The 15,404-nt window shown below is 32.4% G+C and overlaps 1 protein-coding gene across 10 annotated transcripts in view; it reads right to left on the minus strand.

Annotated features, from left to right (window-relative positions):
* Positions 1-106: 106 nt before the first annotated feature.
* The window catches only part of pou2f1b (POU class 2 homeobox 1b), a 169,787-nt gene continuing 154,489 nt past the window's right edge, over positions 107-15,404 (minus strand). For all 10 annotated transcript variants that reach the window (XM_059968475.1, XM_059968470.1, XM_059968474.1 and 7 more), the window contains one exon: positions 107-15,394. In XM_059968475.1, coding sequence (XP_059824458.1) covers positions 15,096-15,394 — 299 coding nt within the window. In that variant the 3' untranslated portion in view covers positions 107-15,095. The remainder of the gene's footprint in view (positions 15,395-15,404) is intronic.

The raw sequence follows: 15,404 nt of genomic DNA on the forward strand, positions 1-15,404 counted from the left end.
TCTACAACATCTTATTGATTCTTATTTAAATTTGGCAAGTTTTACTATGGTAGATATGAAACCAACATTTTGTTATTTTAAGTATAAAGATATTTCACCATCTTCAATTTCCAACTAAGTTATTTGTCCAACTTTTAATACTATTTACCATAAACAACTATATTTTTATTTCCATTCACGAGATACTGATTTTAATTAAATTCCACAAATAGATACTTTATTAATGATATGCCTCAAGTTTTAAGTGTAGGAGGAAACATCATTTTTCTGACAAAAGACAATAACTGCTTCAATGTTTACACTGATATTAAATAAGCAATTATTCAGTGTAGATCTCCTAAAGAATAATTTCTCTCAGAAGTCCCTTCTTTGTAAAATTATTTTCCAAAGTCATCAGTAGTAGACTTAAGCACCATCGACCCTGTGTCCCCTGCCCCTAGCATTGAGATTCAATTCAGTGGTTCCAGTTAAAATTATAAAAATAAGTTAGAGGATGAGTATACAACTTATAAGACACAACTGAGAAGATCTACAAATGCATGGTTACATATTTATGATTTTCACTGATGAAAAGTGCTAAAACACTTAACAGAATGTTTAGCACCAGAAATAAAAAAAAACACCAAATGACATCAAATAACTAAATTTGTCAAAGCGTAAAATTTAATATCCTGACAATTTAGTCCTTACAATTTCCCAAAGATTAATCTTTTTAACTCAAGTTTATCTTGAGCTGGAGTGATACTGTACATTGAAAGTTAATATGGTTGTACCAGTACACAGCAATATGCAAATCAATGCTTCATAATAATGCCCGTTGCAATGTGTCAATGTACAATATAATAAACTGTGTATTCATACTAGTTTGTTACTGGAATTACTTTATGCTATCCAAAATGTCATTCAAATTTCTAATTTCAAGGGCTAAATCAATTTTAAATTTCCTCACTGCTACTCTGCATAGAAGTTATGTCATTCATTTAAGTGCCAGCAAATGCTGATAATAAACTGAAACTGAAGTATTAGTAATGCAAGATATACCATCTTGTGATGTAACAATTCTGAATCTTATTAAAATTAATCTTTAAAAGAGAAATTTGTAGGGACCTTGATGACTACAACTCATTAAGATAACGAGTAAAATGGCTGCTAGACTTTTCCTTTTTCATATTTGCACTTTTTTGAATTTTATAAACTGCTTCCACCAAACATTTTGAATCCGTCATTTTAAATTGGTTACCATCAAAACAGATAATTGCAAATTAATTTAGATTTGGCATCACTGCTAGTTTTGCACCTGTACAATGGTGTGCTCAATTATTTAGTTGTAAAGATGCTATATCGCAACTAATCTTTAATTACTCATGTGCTAATTTGGAAAGCTTTAACAAATTTAATTTGCTAGTTATTAGTGTTACGTCAGATCTGCTAAATATTAGCGGTCCAAAAATTTCTTGGGATCCATATTTATTTGTCATCATTTAACAAACTTTGCTTTTCTACTGAGATACATTTAAAAATCATTAAAGCATTACTTTAAAATGAATGGGGATATAGTTAGATCTGTGGGCTAGCTTAAATAATAAGAAGTGCAGGGGTCAAGCACTTTAGCATAATAGTATCAGATATTCAATGAGGCAGTCAGCTCCAGAATCTGAAAGAACCAGAACTCCTGATTATCATGAACGAATGAGAATTAGGTGCATTTCCAATTTGACCTGTACTTCCCAAAGAATGTTAATGCCAAGTCAGATTAAATATTTACCCAAAAGTATGCTAAAATTGGAATAATTTATAAAGCCAAATCTATCAGGATGACTATTATGAATCTTTTTTTTAAATGAGAGTCCTTTGTTTTAATTACAATCCTTTTTTTTTTAAAAAAAAGGAACTAAATTTGGAATTGGGGTCTGTAACCAAGCAAATTTGGTAGGTGGAAGCAAATGTTATAGAAAATATTAGCTTGGCACATTATTTTATTAATTCATTGTCATTCAGTTTCCATAACCTTCCCTAAATGACTTAATTATTTATCAAGTGTAAATAATTAAACCGAGTCTCCAATAAGCATCAATTAAAATCCATCAAGTTTAAATTGCCAGTACTCTGCCAGCACTTTCAGACACTTCGAAGAATTCATGAACGGTTGGTTCATTTATTTAGAATCTAGGACAGCAGTTTAATTAGATGTAACAATAGTTGCAAATATCAACTGTAGATCATCAAGACTAAATGTTTTCAATCAAAGATAATTTTTTGGAGCTTGTGTAAAAGCTTTACACCTTTCACCCAGAAGAACATCACAGGTAGTTGTCTTTATTACCAACAGACTAGTCCAAAAAGATACCAACTGCAGTATGAGTAATTAATCTGTTATCATAAGACACTTGTAAATTGTATTGGTCAATGACAAAAATCAATAAAACTGGAATGCAAAAAAGTAATCATCCTTAGTGAAAAATTGATCTTGCAATATTTGACAATCATGAATTGTAATGTTTGCATATTATTTTCAATATCTTTTTAACATTTCAGAAAAGGGCTAATTTGGTGAAAGAAGCAGTCTGGTAAATAATTTGTTTATACCATAATTGGTTAAATATTTGGCATTCACATACTGAACTGATTTAAGGGTAATTCAAAAATAATACCAATTTTAACTACCTTTATAGCTGTAATTTTTATTTTTATTGTTAAAATGTTCAGTATTTATGTGAATTGTGTCTTGTGCCAGATACAATGCCGTTTTTAGAAGTTTCATTCAGCATTACGTTGCACATAATGAATTGAAGCTTAGGGCTATTTTCAACAGGTCTGGTTATTCCAGCCCTACCAAGTAGGTAGTAACAACCAGTAAAAAATGTAAAAGCATTACAGGCAACTCATGTAAAGAAAGCAAACCAAGGACATTTTTAAGGAATGACTGCAGACAATTTAAAGCTAAAAAATCCTCAACAGTAAGAAGCTATTTCTATACATTTGCTATTTTTTGCAACATTTGCACTGGTAAAGGTCTGACAATTTATGCATGGATACTTATACATAAAAAATCTTCGGTGTAGTATATGTGAACACACTCAACTGCAGTACTGCATTAAGGTGCACTGGATACAGGGACGTCCGCAGGTTTCCTGTGCTGCAATTTTATCATACAAGAAATACAACCATGCACATGTGGGAATAGTTCAATGCAGCTAAAAATCATATTGTTACACTTGATGAGTTGTTTCACATCTTCATTCAGACATAATGAGCAAATTATTAAATTTACTAATTCACAACAGTATTCCTTTAGGTAATTAACCAAATTTGTACATTGAATCCATGTAAAAGAGTAAGAAAAATATATCTACATATCATTTTCAGCTAGTTTTATTTCCAACAATTCTTTATTTAATCAATATCAATTGTGATTGGATAGAATCATCAGGTGCATTCCAGTGGAATGTAAATATCAATGATGTGGTCTCTTGGAATTATTGAATCATAAATTAATTCGGACTATCTACTTGGCATCTATTGAACAATATACACAACAAATAATAGTATAACTTCTTCGAAGGAGACTCAGTGGCAGTAGAAATCCAAAAAGGTTGGAAAGGAAAAGGAGCAAAACCATGCTGGAACAGACAAAATGCATTCCCCTATTTACCAGGATTTTATTTTTAATACATATGAACAGTAGGCATGTATAAACCATAACTTAAATTATTCCAAATAGAAATTTTAGGAGTCCCACATCTTTTTACATACAAAAATGCCAAATTATTTTGTGAACAAGCTGTAATTTTGTTAAAACTGCTTTAACTTTCAAAGATATTATGTAGATATACATTTTAATATCGAAGGAATACTGCCTATTGAAAAAACTTCTTTAAAAACCTCCCAATAAATAACACATCTAAAGAATATAAGCCTGCGGACGTCCAAAATTGGATAATATGTACAATTTTAAAACTATGAACAACTAGGCAGTGAAAAACAGTTATGTTCTCACACACAAAACACACCCAAAACATACAAAAATACTATATCTTAAGCTACCAAGAAAGACAATTTATCATTTCATGCCATGACTTATAGAGCAATACACTGAAACAAACAAGGATTTGACAACCGAAAAACAAAACAATTTTATCCCAGAAATATACCAAAATATACATCTAAGCTTTGGAATTACTGAGGTTAGACTAATGCCTGCTGGGTAATTGCATTTAATACACAATTTTAAGGTTGCAAAGAAGAAACAAATCTTTGGTATCTGCATTAGGCGCATGTTAACATTTGTATTTTCCTTTGGGATAGAGCTTGTATGATCCTACAACCCCAAATTAGTACTCAAAAGAAATCTCACAACATAAAAAACCCTTCTCTACACAAAAAAGTAGAGTCTCTAGCACAAGGTTGAGGAATACAATGCATAGTTGCACAGTGGTAATAATGAAAAGGAGATGAAACCTTTATACGCAAGCTACATCTTTTTTTACTCTTTATTTTTCTTTCTCAAAATCAATTGGCAGCATCCAGCTAGTTACAGTCAGTTCTGAAGAGCACCTCAATGTGTATAAATCCAGATTACCCAGCCCATATGGATAAATGCCCCTCAGAAGAGCCAATCCTACCACAGGAGTCTCCAGTCTTTTCACCAATCAAAGAGCACATGGCGCTCCACCTTCAGCAGCCCTTTACTGCTTTTGGTAGAAAGAATGAAGTTGATGTCTTTAATTTATGCAGTTCTTTAGTTACTGTAAGCAATTCACACTTTAGAAATAAGATTAGTATAGGACTGAAGACATTAAAAATTAGTTCATACAATCATTAATAAAGTCTTTGGTTTTATCAGCACAATGTAAGGTTGCTGTCATGTAACAGAAGCACTAAGCATGGCAGGAAAGACCATCACTAACATTTACATTCAGAATGATCATTGTTCATCAGGGTATTTTTAAACAATGGGCAGCATCACCCTTTACCTGATTTGATATTAGATTGTCAAAACTGAACAGTCTTTTGATATACAGCCAGTATTTGCCCACTAACACTTCTGTGCAGTTGTCTACTTGGAATTAAATAACACTGAGGGACAGAGCTGAGGATAAGAATCATTACAAAATGAGAAATGTAAAGAATAAGCAAAGGAAACAGATTCTATTTCCAATGAACACAAATGCACCAAGTTTGGGATTACACTTGTGGTAAACAAGTGTAAATTATATATATTTTTTTATTTACATGGGGCCTTGGGAGATCTACACAGGAACTTTGTTATTTAAAGTTTCAATAATCAAAGATCAAACTTAAACAATTGATGTTTGGTTGATTTAAATCTTTAATGGAAAACTTTAACAAGCTAAATCAATATTCCATTTTCACCTGATCAAGTCAAACTGTGCGTCTCAAACTCAAGAGTTTTGCTTGTTGAATATTAGGTATTATTCATATCTGGGACACTTGTGTCAAGTGGTGATCAGCCTTCATATCTAGCCAATTTACATGGCTAAGAATTGTGAGTTAGTCTATGACTTACCTAGGTTGTTGTGGAAACAACCTGGAACATAGTACAGTGACTGAAAACAATAGATTATAGCACATGAGCAGCTTAGCTAAAATTCCAGTGGGAAAGAAGTGTGCATAGATATCAATGGGCAGGTAACAAAGTTAAGGGATTGAAAAATGCTCAACTATACTTACACTGTCAATTTTGACTGTTATTCACTTGTCATGCTAGTGCTGATACATGTCAGATTTTTTTTTCAAAACTATAATCAGTGGCAGGTTCAGCCACTCTGAGGGAGTGGGAGAAGGGATAGAGGGTAGGAAATCATGATCAGATGGGTGTGGTGGGACATTAAAGTGAGATACTCAGTCACGAGTTAGAAATGAGGTATACAACAGCTCCTGTACCTAGGATAAATGGTGACACTATCATTTAGGCAACTGAGGAAAAAAATGAAATAATCATACCAGTTAAGTGGGCAGTGAAACTTACAAGAACCTCTATTTAAAATGGTATTCAAATATTGAATTTGATACAATTTTCCTTCTGTTAATCCCCATAGCAAGGATATTTTTTCTTTTCCCCCCCACTATCTGTTTTTCCACTACTACACATCATGCAACAATCCCTTGTGTAATTACTGAAACTACAGATTTTGGATGCCTTAAACTTCTCAGAGAACTGCAATTATAACATTAATAACTGCTGACTGGATTGTACAGCAATATTTTTAAAAGTGTGTTCCAAAATACTCAAAAGAAAAATCAGTGGATATCTAATATGTTATCTTGTATAAGATTTCTATCCTCAGGTAATTAACATCAATAATAGTTAAACTACTGTATTTTAATAATTATGGTCTATTAATCCAATATTAAAATATTAACCAATAATTTCTGTAGCAGATCAAACTTTGATAATTACAGAAAAATAACTGATTGTCCTCATGTAAATTAGAAATTGGGTATAACCAATGGTCAGATCACATGATGTTAACTGCACACACCTGCCTGGTATTATAAATCAGGGTTATTAATTGATAAAGAATTTCATTTTCTTCCTCATATTGTCTTCATTTATTAATTTACTATACAACTTGGTGCATACTTTTGTTCCAAATGCTCTGATATAACTGAAATGGATATATCAAAACTTCTCTTTACATCATTTTCCAAGACTGTTGAGCTCTTTACATAACCAGTCACTAAAATGAGAATCAATTCTACCTTCATATTTGTTGGTCATTTTCATGTTGTATGTAAAACTCAAAGTATCCAACCATCTGTACTTTCAGAATTATTAATTTAGTTTATTGCTACTTCAATGAATTTTAAATATTTAAACACTGAACAACTAAACTGGTTTTCCTACCATCCTCATTGATTCATAGCATGGATTTTAATACTATTAATGAAGCTGTGTGTATATACCAATTTAAAGCTCACAATTTTATTTTGCTTTCTTTGAGATTTTCCAAGTAGAAAACAGGAGGGAAGAAAGGAAACAGCGAGTTTAAAGGCACCACTCCTGATAGCAATCATCACAAAATCATCACACATGCCTATATTAGATTATCCATAAATAATTTGTTGAAAAGTTTGATCAATTATAAACTGTAATCCCATGTAACTGAAGAAAATGTTTAAATATAGGCATTAAATAGCGATGTTTGTTTCAAGTCCTATTATGCTCAAAAGAGTAACAGACGAACTGAAGAAAAAATAAAACTATGTGATTACGCAACCTCTGTAGCATTTCAAGCCATGAATCAAACATTCTTCCTCAGAGGGCATATCAAAGAAAGCATAATAAAGTTAAAATAGACAAGCTTCCTTAAATCTGAGTCAGCTGCAACATTTTCATTGGGCTTTTCATATAGGTAATGTAGAACTGGCTAATATTTTTTTTAAAGTTTATTAGGGATGAGCAAGAGATTTAGAATTTTTAAGTTTGAAAGCTGGGAGCCAGAAAAAGTGCTTTGGAAAAGTCTGGATGCCACAGATAAAAGAATTCCCAAATGTCAATGCTAATGAATTGATTTTCAAACTTAAATACACCACTGTTTGTTCACATAGGAATAGAGATTTTCCCTTTTCAAAATCATCTTCAGCAACAATTAACACTCTCCAAGTTTATGGAGGAGGGAAAGAGGAGTGTTGAAATAATCAATTTATGAAATATTTTTATGGTAATTATAGATTGTAAGTCAGCAAATAAATCTATAAAGTATCTTTTGACGTATAATTTTGCAGAAAAACTTGCCCAACTCCAATGCAAACATGACAGCCTGAAAAAGAATTGCATCTCAGCTACGCAAAAGGATGGCAAGACTATTCCAGCAGCTTGTTTCTCCCTCTTTCAATGAGAATTGAAAATAGAAAAATAGTAGCATTTTGCCATTTTTATGGATTATTTTTAAAGTGAATAAAGATTTTTAAAAATGCTTTTAATTGTAAACATTATTGAAGAGGTCTGCTGGGCTCCAAACTTTTTGTCCATCCCAATTCTGCAGAATACGACAACTAAGCCATTTGTTATTACTTGATACCTCAATTTTAGTATGGAGTAATGTAATGCTCATCTTGGGTTTTCAATGCAATATGCACAGTGAACATAAACACTTACCAATTTTATACAATAGTATCAATACTAAACTCCTGCTCTATGTTATGATACTAAAATCGTACCTTTTCTTCACAGGGCTCAAAAGTTCTCGCAAGACAACACTATTATCTCTTAGAAGTACCGTCCAGTTCAATGATAGTTCTAAATATTGATATGAAACATGTTTATAGCACTTTTCATATCAATATTTAGAATAAACAAGCAACCACTGCTAGCCATTTCTGAAAGTGAATATTTAAGGGTGTGCATTCAAAAATACTGTTTTCATGCTGTTGAAATGTAAATTATAATATCCAAAATGTAGATGGTTCTTTAATGACTAACCAGAATCTTCATTTTTTGTAGACTGGAAAGCTAAAATTAGTATTATTAATTATAGCCCAAAATGTTTGCATAAGTTAGAAGGACAAAATTTCTTCAATCACCAGATATTCAATTACAAGGAATTTCTAACTTCTCATGTATGAAGATTACTGCACACCCCTAATATGTTTTTTTTAAAACATTTTAGTTAAACTCATGCCAGATGATTCAAAGCAACTCCTGAATTAAACAGATTTAAAATTCCTGTTGATAATCCAGTTTGTTATTTTGAGATAAGTAAAGAAATTGACACAGATTCTCATTCCACCAACTGGATGCAAAAATGAAAGTAAGGGTAGTTAAAGTATTAAGCATCATTTACTCTAAAGCACAAATCAAAAGCCTGGATCAAATGCCATAGTCACACATCCACACAACTATTCTTTGATCAGTTAAGCAGGTGCAAGGAGCAGGATATATTTTTGGTCTATACTGAATTGTTTAGTTTGTTATCATCAATAATAAAAAGTTAAAAACTTGCTCAACTATTGAATATGACAAACACTATATCCGATATACAACACAGATAAAACATTCCCCCCCCCGCCCCCACTTATTGTTTAGAAAATGCCTTTTATATTGTGGAACCCTCTCCTAGCATTGAAGATTTCTCTGACAAAAGGCCAGTGGAAAATAAGCGGTTTGACATTGTTTAAAAAATGTACGATATAAATTTTAACTAGTTTAAAAACTGTGAGATGAGGCATACTAAAACTTAGGCCACAATTTAATAGAGATTAAAAGGCGGTGTTTGCTTTGGCAAATAGAATCACATATAATTTCTTTTGTTAGTTATGAAGATTAACTTTAAAGAGAGAAACCAAATCCATAAATATTTTAAGTACAGAACATCACCCAAAAACTCATACTAATCTCTAACTCTACAATCATATTAATCAGGAATAGATTTTGTGTTTGCAAAGCAAGCTTGTAATTGCTAAGCAATGCTGAGGTATTTATTTTCTTCATAGAAAGATTGCAATGATGAAAAATTATGCTCACATTCTATTTACAGAGTGGAAGGGTGGAAGGTACATCTTATTTCCTAATGATAATGTTTGCACAAATATCTTAAAGCCAGCATTTTACTGGATTTAAAAAAGATCATGATATACTGGGTAACATTAGTAAAGTATCTTTATGGAACTTCTCCTAGCCCTCCAAGCTGGTTCACTTAAAAGATGGCAATGTATTAGTTAACTTTAGAGCCCCATCCATCATTTACACAAGAACCGCTTAGTGCCTTACAGCTTTCAAACGGGACAACTGCATCAGTACGTTTATGACAGCTCTCCAAAGTTCAACACAGATCTAATTATAATATGTGGAATAGCAGTTTCCTTCTTTCAAATGACAAACAGAACTCCAAAATATAGTGCTCACTGTATTCAACCAAGATAAACCTTCCAACAACAACCAACAACTCATTCCAGTAACATTTGAAAACACCTAGAAAGGGCAGAGATTTGATAATTAGCAAAATAGCCAAAGGGAAATAAATTTAAAAAAATCAATTTATCAATAAACTAATCTTTAGAAGCAATTTAATAGACATATAAAATATTCAGGGCTTTGGACATCAGTGAAGTGGAACCAATTGCAAAAGTCTTTTAATGAGCCAATGAGAGCAAAAGAGCGGCAATGTTCTGTAGTGTTCTATGAATTAAATACAATATTGTAAAACAATTTATATCTTTTATGCATGGGAGACAAGCAGACAAATTAAAATGGATTCTATACATTTAATAACTTGGGAGAGTGGTGCTTCATATTTGGATTAGTGACATACTACTATAAATGCGAATTCAGTTCTACAATTAATTAAAATATTTTTTTGTTTCATAAAAGGCAACAGGAAAGAAAGGGGGAATATACACTATATGAATTAATCTGTAAAAATTATACTGCCATTTTCACTGCTGGAATGAATGCTAAGATTTAACCAGTGCTTATAAACAAATATTAGATGCCTGTAGGATATAAGTCCTTATTTTGATGTGGATTCTCACTAAAATCTGAATATGGTGCATAGCTTTTGATACCTTGGTTGCATCCCTTAAATGAGAATTTAAAAGAAAGGGTATGAAATGTCAAACAAAACAGTACACCATATCTAAAGGAACAAATAATGCAATTTCATGACAAAGACATTTCAGATCAAGGGTATAACAAATCAGAATAGCTTAAACCTAGTTAAATTTTTGGACATCTCTCACAGAATCATTAGATATTAGCTGATAATGGTAGTTAAAACACGATCATGCTTTATGAATTAAACTAAACAAAGTCTCTATAACTATGACTCAAACTAATGCTTAAAATGAGGTATACCTGCGTGTGTTAATTTGTACATCAAAATTATTCGGCTTCATCAAGTGTACATGTACACAATAAAATATAGTTTTAAAGTCAAGCAATTGGCCAAAAACAAAATTTAAATTTTGATTACTCTGGAATTTGGAAAAACAATAATTACTCTTAGTAATGATGAACATTATCAGTGTCATAATAACTCATCTGGTTTACTAACATCCATCAGGGTAGAAAAACACAATCCTTAACTCCAGGACCACCCTATGTAGTTCACTTTTAAATTCACTCAAAAGTGACTTAGCAAGCCATTCTGTTGAAGGTAGGTTTCTACCTTTTTCATAAGAAACTATTATGATGGGCAATAAATGACAGTGATGCTAGATCCAAAAGTAAGTGAATAAGGAACATTAAAGATAAACTCTATAAATATGCCAGATATCTGTGCATATTGATTTCAATTTGTGTAATTAAAATTGAAATCCAAGCAGCATATAGAGAATATACAGAAAATAATGTATCCCTGGGATGCAGGAGCCATAGGTCAGGTATAAAAGTCTCATATAGTCTAGATCACTTTATAAACTTTTGACGCATCTTCAGTGAAAATTTAGCAAACATGGTAATACATATCTAGTCTTAGCTCTACTACCTGAGGAAGATGAGTAGCATTTGCTTATAAAAACGTCAATTTGGTAATCCTTCTGAAATACAGTATATGGAAATTAAGAATTTATTTCTATCTGATTAAGGAATTTTGCTTTATTTAATTTGAAAAGTTAGCTCTTTAACATCAAAAAATTGTGTCTTCTTGTTTTAAAGTCCTAATGCAAGGAATTATAGAATCACTATAAATCCTGAATTTGCTATAACAATTCTATGATTCTAACATACAATGCAATTTGAAATAAAATATTTTCATGGAAGGGAAAAACAATCAGCAAAAATTTTCAAAATGTAACTAATACTTTTGGATTTAACACAAACCTCATCTCATCTTAATTAGCAACTTTTAATTTAAATATTTATCAAACTGAAAGAAATTAAATTTTATTTAGCTGGATCAAATGAATTACAAATTGGCCTGCTACTGAATTAATTGGTTTCTAAATAAAACACCTATTTTAACTGTTGAATTTTACTGTACAATACCATTCAGTTTCAGAAATGTGTCTCAGCTGGTTTTAAAAGTTAACTGCAAAGTAAAAAGCTATGGGAGAATTTCATCATTCCATATATTACCTTTATCAACTGGTTATCTGCTCTTAGAAATGAAATAGCTTTCTTCAGTTATGTTTATTTTCCATCCTATTATTTCAATAAATTTGTTTACATCAAATTAAGTGAAAAGTCAATGTCAACATTTTCTAACCTTAATTGGGAAATTAATAAACCCTTATCAATTTTACCTCTAATAAATAAAATTATCTTCAATTCAATCAATAAAATTGATTGGTATATTTCCTGCTTCTGAATTACTTGGGCTCCAATTTAACAGTTTTAACATTTTGTCTTTAAATCAAACACTACTTAAAGCATTATGCAGTGCTATCCCCAAAATATACCAAAGTAGTTTCAACACCACCAATCTAAACTGTTGAAACTAGCCTGTCCAACTTTTTTCCCACATAAATCATTCTTAAAGTGGAAAACCAATTTGTTTACAAGTCCCTAGCTATGCTACCTGGTGGATATGCAACACAGATCAACTTGACAATTGTACTTCACTTTTAAATGAATATTCAGCATCAATTTTTATGTGAATTTTATTTTCCCAATACATATCATGTTTTTGTGGAAAGGGCAATTTGGCGTTAAGCATTAATTCAATTGATTATTGAAAATGATATGTGCGTGCGCCTGTGATTGTGAGGGGGAGGGGGTTGGGGTCCATCTTAAAAAAACTTTCATTGCATAGTTTGTATTTTTGATGTACCATTCACTCCTTCCAGGTGCAAGATAGTATGCACATTTTTGCATTTTTTGTATCGTTACAACATTGCACAATGGGAGATAATAATAAAAACTGGGTAGTTATTTCATACCATTAAAAGACCCAAAAGAACTGAATGAATCTGTCAAAGGAGTAAGGTATTTTAGTTTATGTTTGCCTATGTGCTCCAAACACACTGGTCCAAAGCCCATAATCTACTATAAAGACAGAAATATTTGCCTAAAATTTTGATTGACTACTTCCAGTCAAAATAGTAGATCAACAGAAAACAAGCATTGCAGCAGCACATCTTAAAGACACCAGTATAATTTCTCACAAGATCGATTCTGTATACTTTAGCACTCATAGAAAGTGTACATCTTGAAACCTAACATCCATAATACAACACCAGTCTACATTAGTAAATTTGATTTGCCCAATGAAAATTAGTTGCACCAGACTCTTGACAAAATGGTTACAACTCTGCAACATAAAATTCTTGTTTAGAGATCCTTTTACCTGAAAAATGACATTAAAAAGTACAAGATAGTAACTACCTTTTAAATGTAGCAACTAAATTACTGATGCCTATTAACTGCACTCATGCAAACAATGTCATTGGTACAGCAGCTAGGTAAAATTGACTTTGGTTCAAGCTTCAATAGCTGTCCATATTTGGTAGGCAGCTATATTTATTTAATTTGCAGTCTGGTAACATAACACTACCAACACTGCAATCTTTATGTCTTGAAAAGGAGATTAATGTAGTTACTAACAAGGAACAAAAATGGTGACTGTCATTTTTCTTAAAAACAGGTTAACAAATTGGTTTACTTGCATCCAGTTATTGTTACCATCAGAAAGGCCAAGCAGCAACCATGCAAATCCAATACCAAAATTAGTTCAAGTACCCAGCTGGTTTAAGTAAATTTATACTGTTTTAGTGCAGCAGTTTGGGCAAACAACATGGTAACAGTGTACACGGATACCCAGATGGACACTCACTTGATTCAATCTTAATATTTAAGAATCAGTTATGTGTTAATCAGAAAAAAATATGTGCTCGTTGACTGGAAAAAAAGCTATTACCTCATATTTATTTCCAGTGGGCAACTCAGCAAAAAAGTAGCTAAGTAAACAGTTATTTATTAACTAATAGACACAGAGGCTGCAGTACAGTTATTTGCCCTTTCTTCCCAAGCATATGACAGGCACCATTTTTACTCCATGTGAACTGCAATGTTCTACTCCAGTCCTTTAATTTTTGGTTTCAATACGCTTACAGCTATGGTTCAAGCCATACTGTGCATACTGTAAGCCTCTCATCTCATAGCAAACCTAATTTCTATTACTGATAAACAAACTCTGAACTGAAGCAACATGAGATATGTTAACAAGCTCTACAGGCGTCATATTATCTAGTTTCTATAAATAAACCAGTTCTAGAAACTAGGTCATGAATTTTCCCCATTGGAGACCTTTCATGGCTGGCCCGATTTGCATTGTAGTTTGCTCATCTCTACCATATCCCATGATGGTTCCAACTAACATCAGTATCCGAGCAAAGACAAAAGCATTATAAGATACTTATGATCCACTGACTTTAACACTGCCTCCATTTCCAGTTCAGCCAACTGGATCAATATCTCCGATGATATGACATGAGCTAATATACCCCAGCCAATAGATTTAGGTAGGGTAGACAAACGTTAGGAATTTTAAAAACAATTATTGTTTTTAAAACCACCAGTTCATGAACTTTTGTCTCAATGCATCTATCTTTGAATCTTTCCTACAAAAATAACCAACAGTAAACCACTTTATACAAACGGTGCATAAATCTACAGTGTACCCGACAAGGAACAACTTTTTTTAAGAAAGAAAACCATTTCAAAAGACATTAGTTGAACAACAAAATAAAAAAACTTAACGTAATTCTTTTAACAGTATACACAAGGAAAAAAGATGCACAAGCATCCCAAGTACAGGCCTGCCTAAACTGTACCAGTTAAAGAAACCCATGCTATTTATACATGATATAAACACCTTTATGAAACAAAGAGGCCTGTACAACAGACCTAATTAAAATAAACACACAATTAAAAAGAACTAATAAAATAGATACCAAGAGGAGACAGAACCCTTGCCTATGCATTGTTAATGACTCCTATATTGTTACGACCGTCTGAAACGATAAATATTCACGTGTTTCCTTTTTGGTAAAAGTCTTTTTTTTGTCATTGGTGACACAATCCTGAAAAACAAGCAAGTTAAAAAATTTAGGCAAACATCAGTTTTGCTTTTGCAGGAAGCAGCTGACTAAACATCCCATTACTGGATGAAATGATCCACTCCAGGGATTGTGTTTCATTGAGCCTTGGTGGTACTGGTAGCCCCGCCTGCCGAGGTCACAGTGAATGAAGAGTTCTGGCTGGAATCAGCTGACATAGAAGCCATCTGAAGACTGGGTGCATGTCCAGTTGTCCCGGCAGCAGATATCAGGCTTACGGCTGGGTTGCTGGTGAGTAAGGATAGGTTTTGTGGGTTCAAAATAAGAGGGGCTGTAACGATGTTTGGAGTAGCCCCTGCATTCGCTGCATTTGCAAACAACAGATTTCCACTGGCATCAAGGGATGTTATAGGAAGTGTCCCACTGGATGCAAGCGCTAGGAGGAA

This window comes from Hypanus sabinus, chromosome 4, assembly GCF_030144855.1.
Source record: "Hypanus sabinus isolate sHypSab1 chromosome 4, sHypSab1.hap1, whole genome shotgun sequence".
NCBI lineage: Eukaryota > Metazoa > Chordata > Chondrichthyes > Myliobatiformes > Dasyatidae > Hypanus > Hypanus sabinus.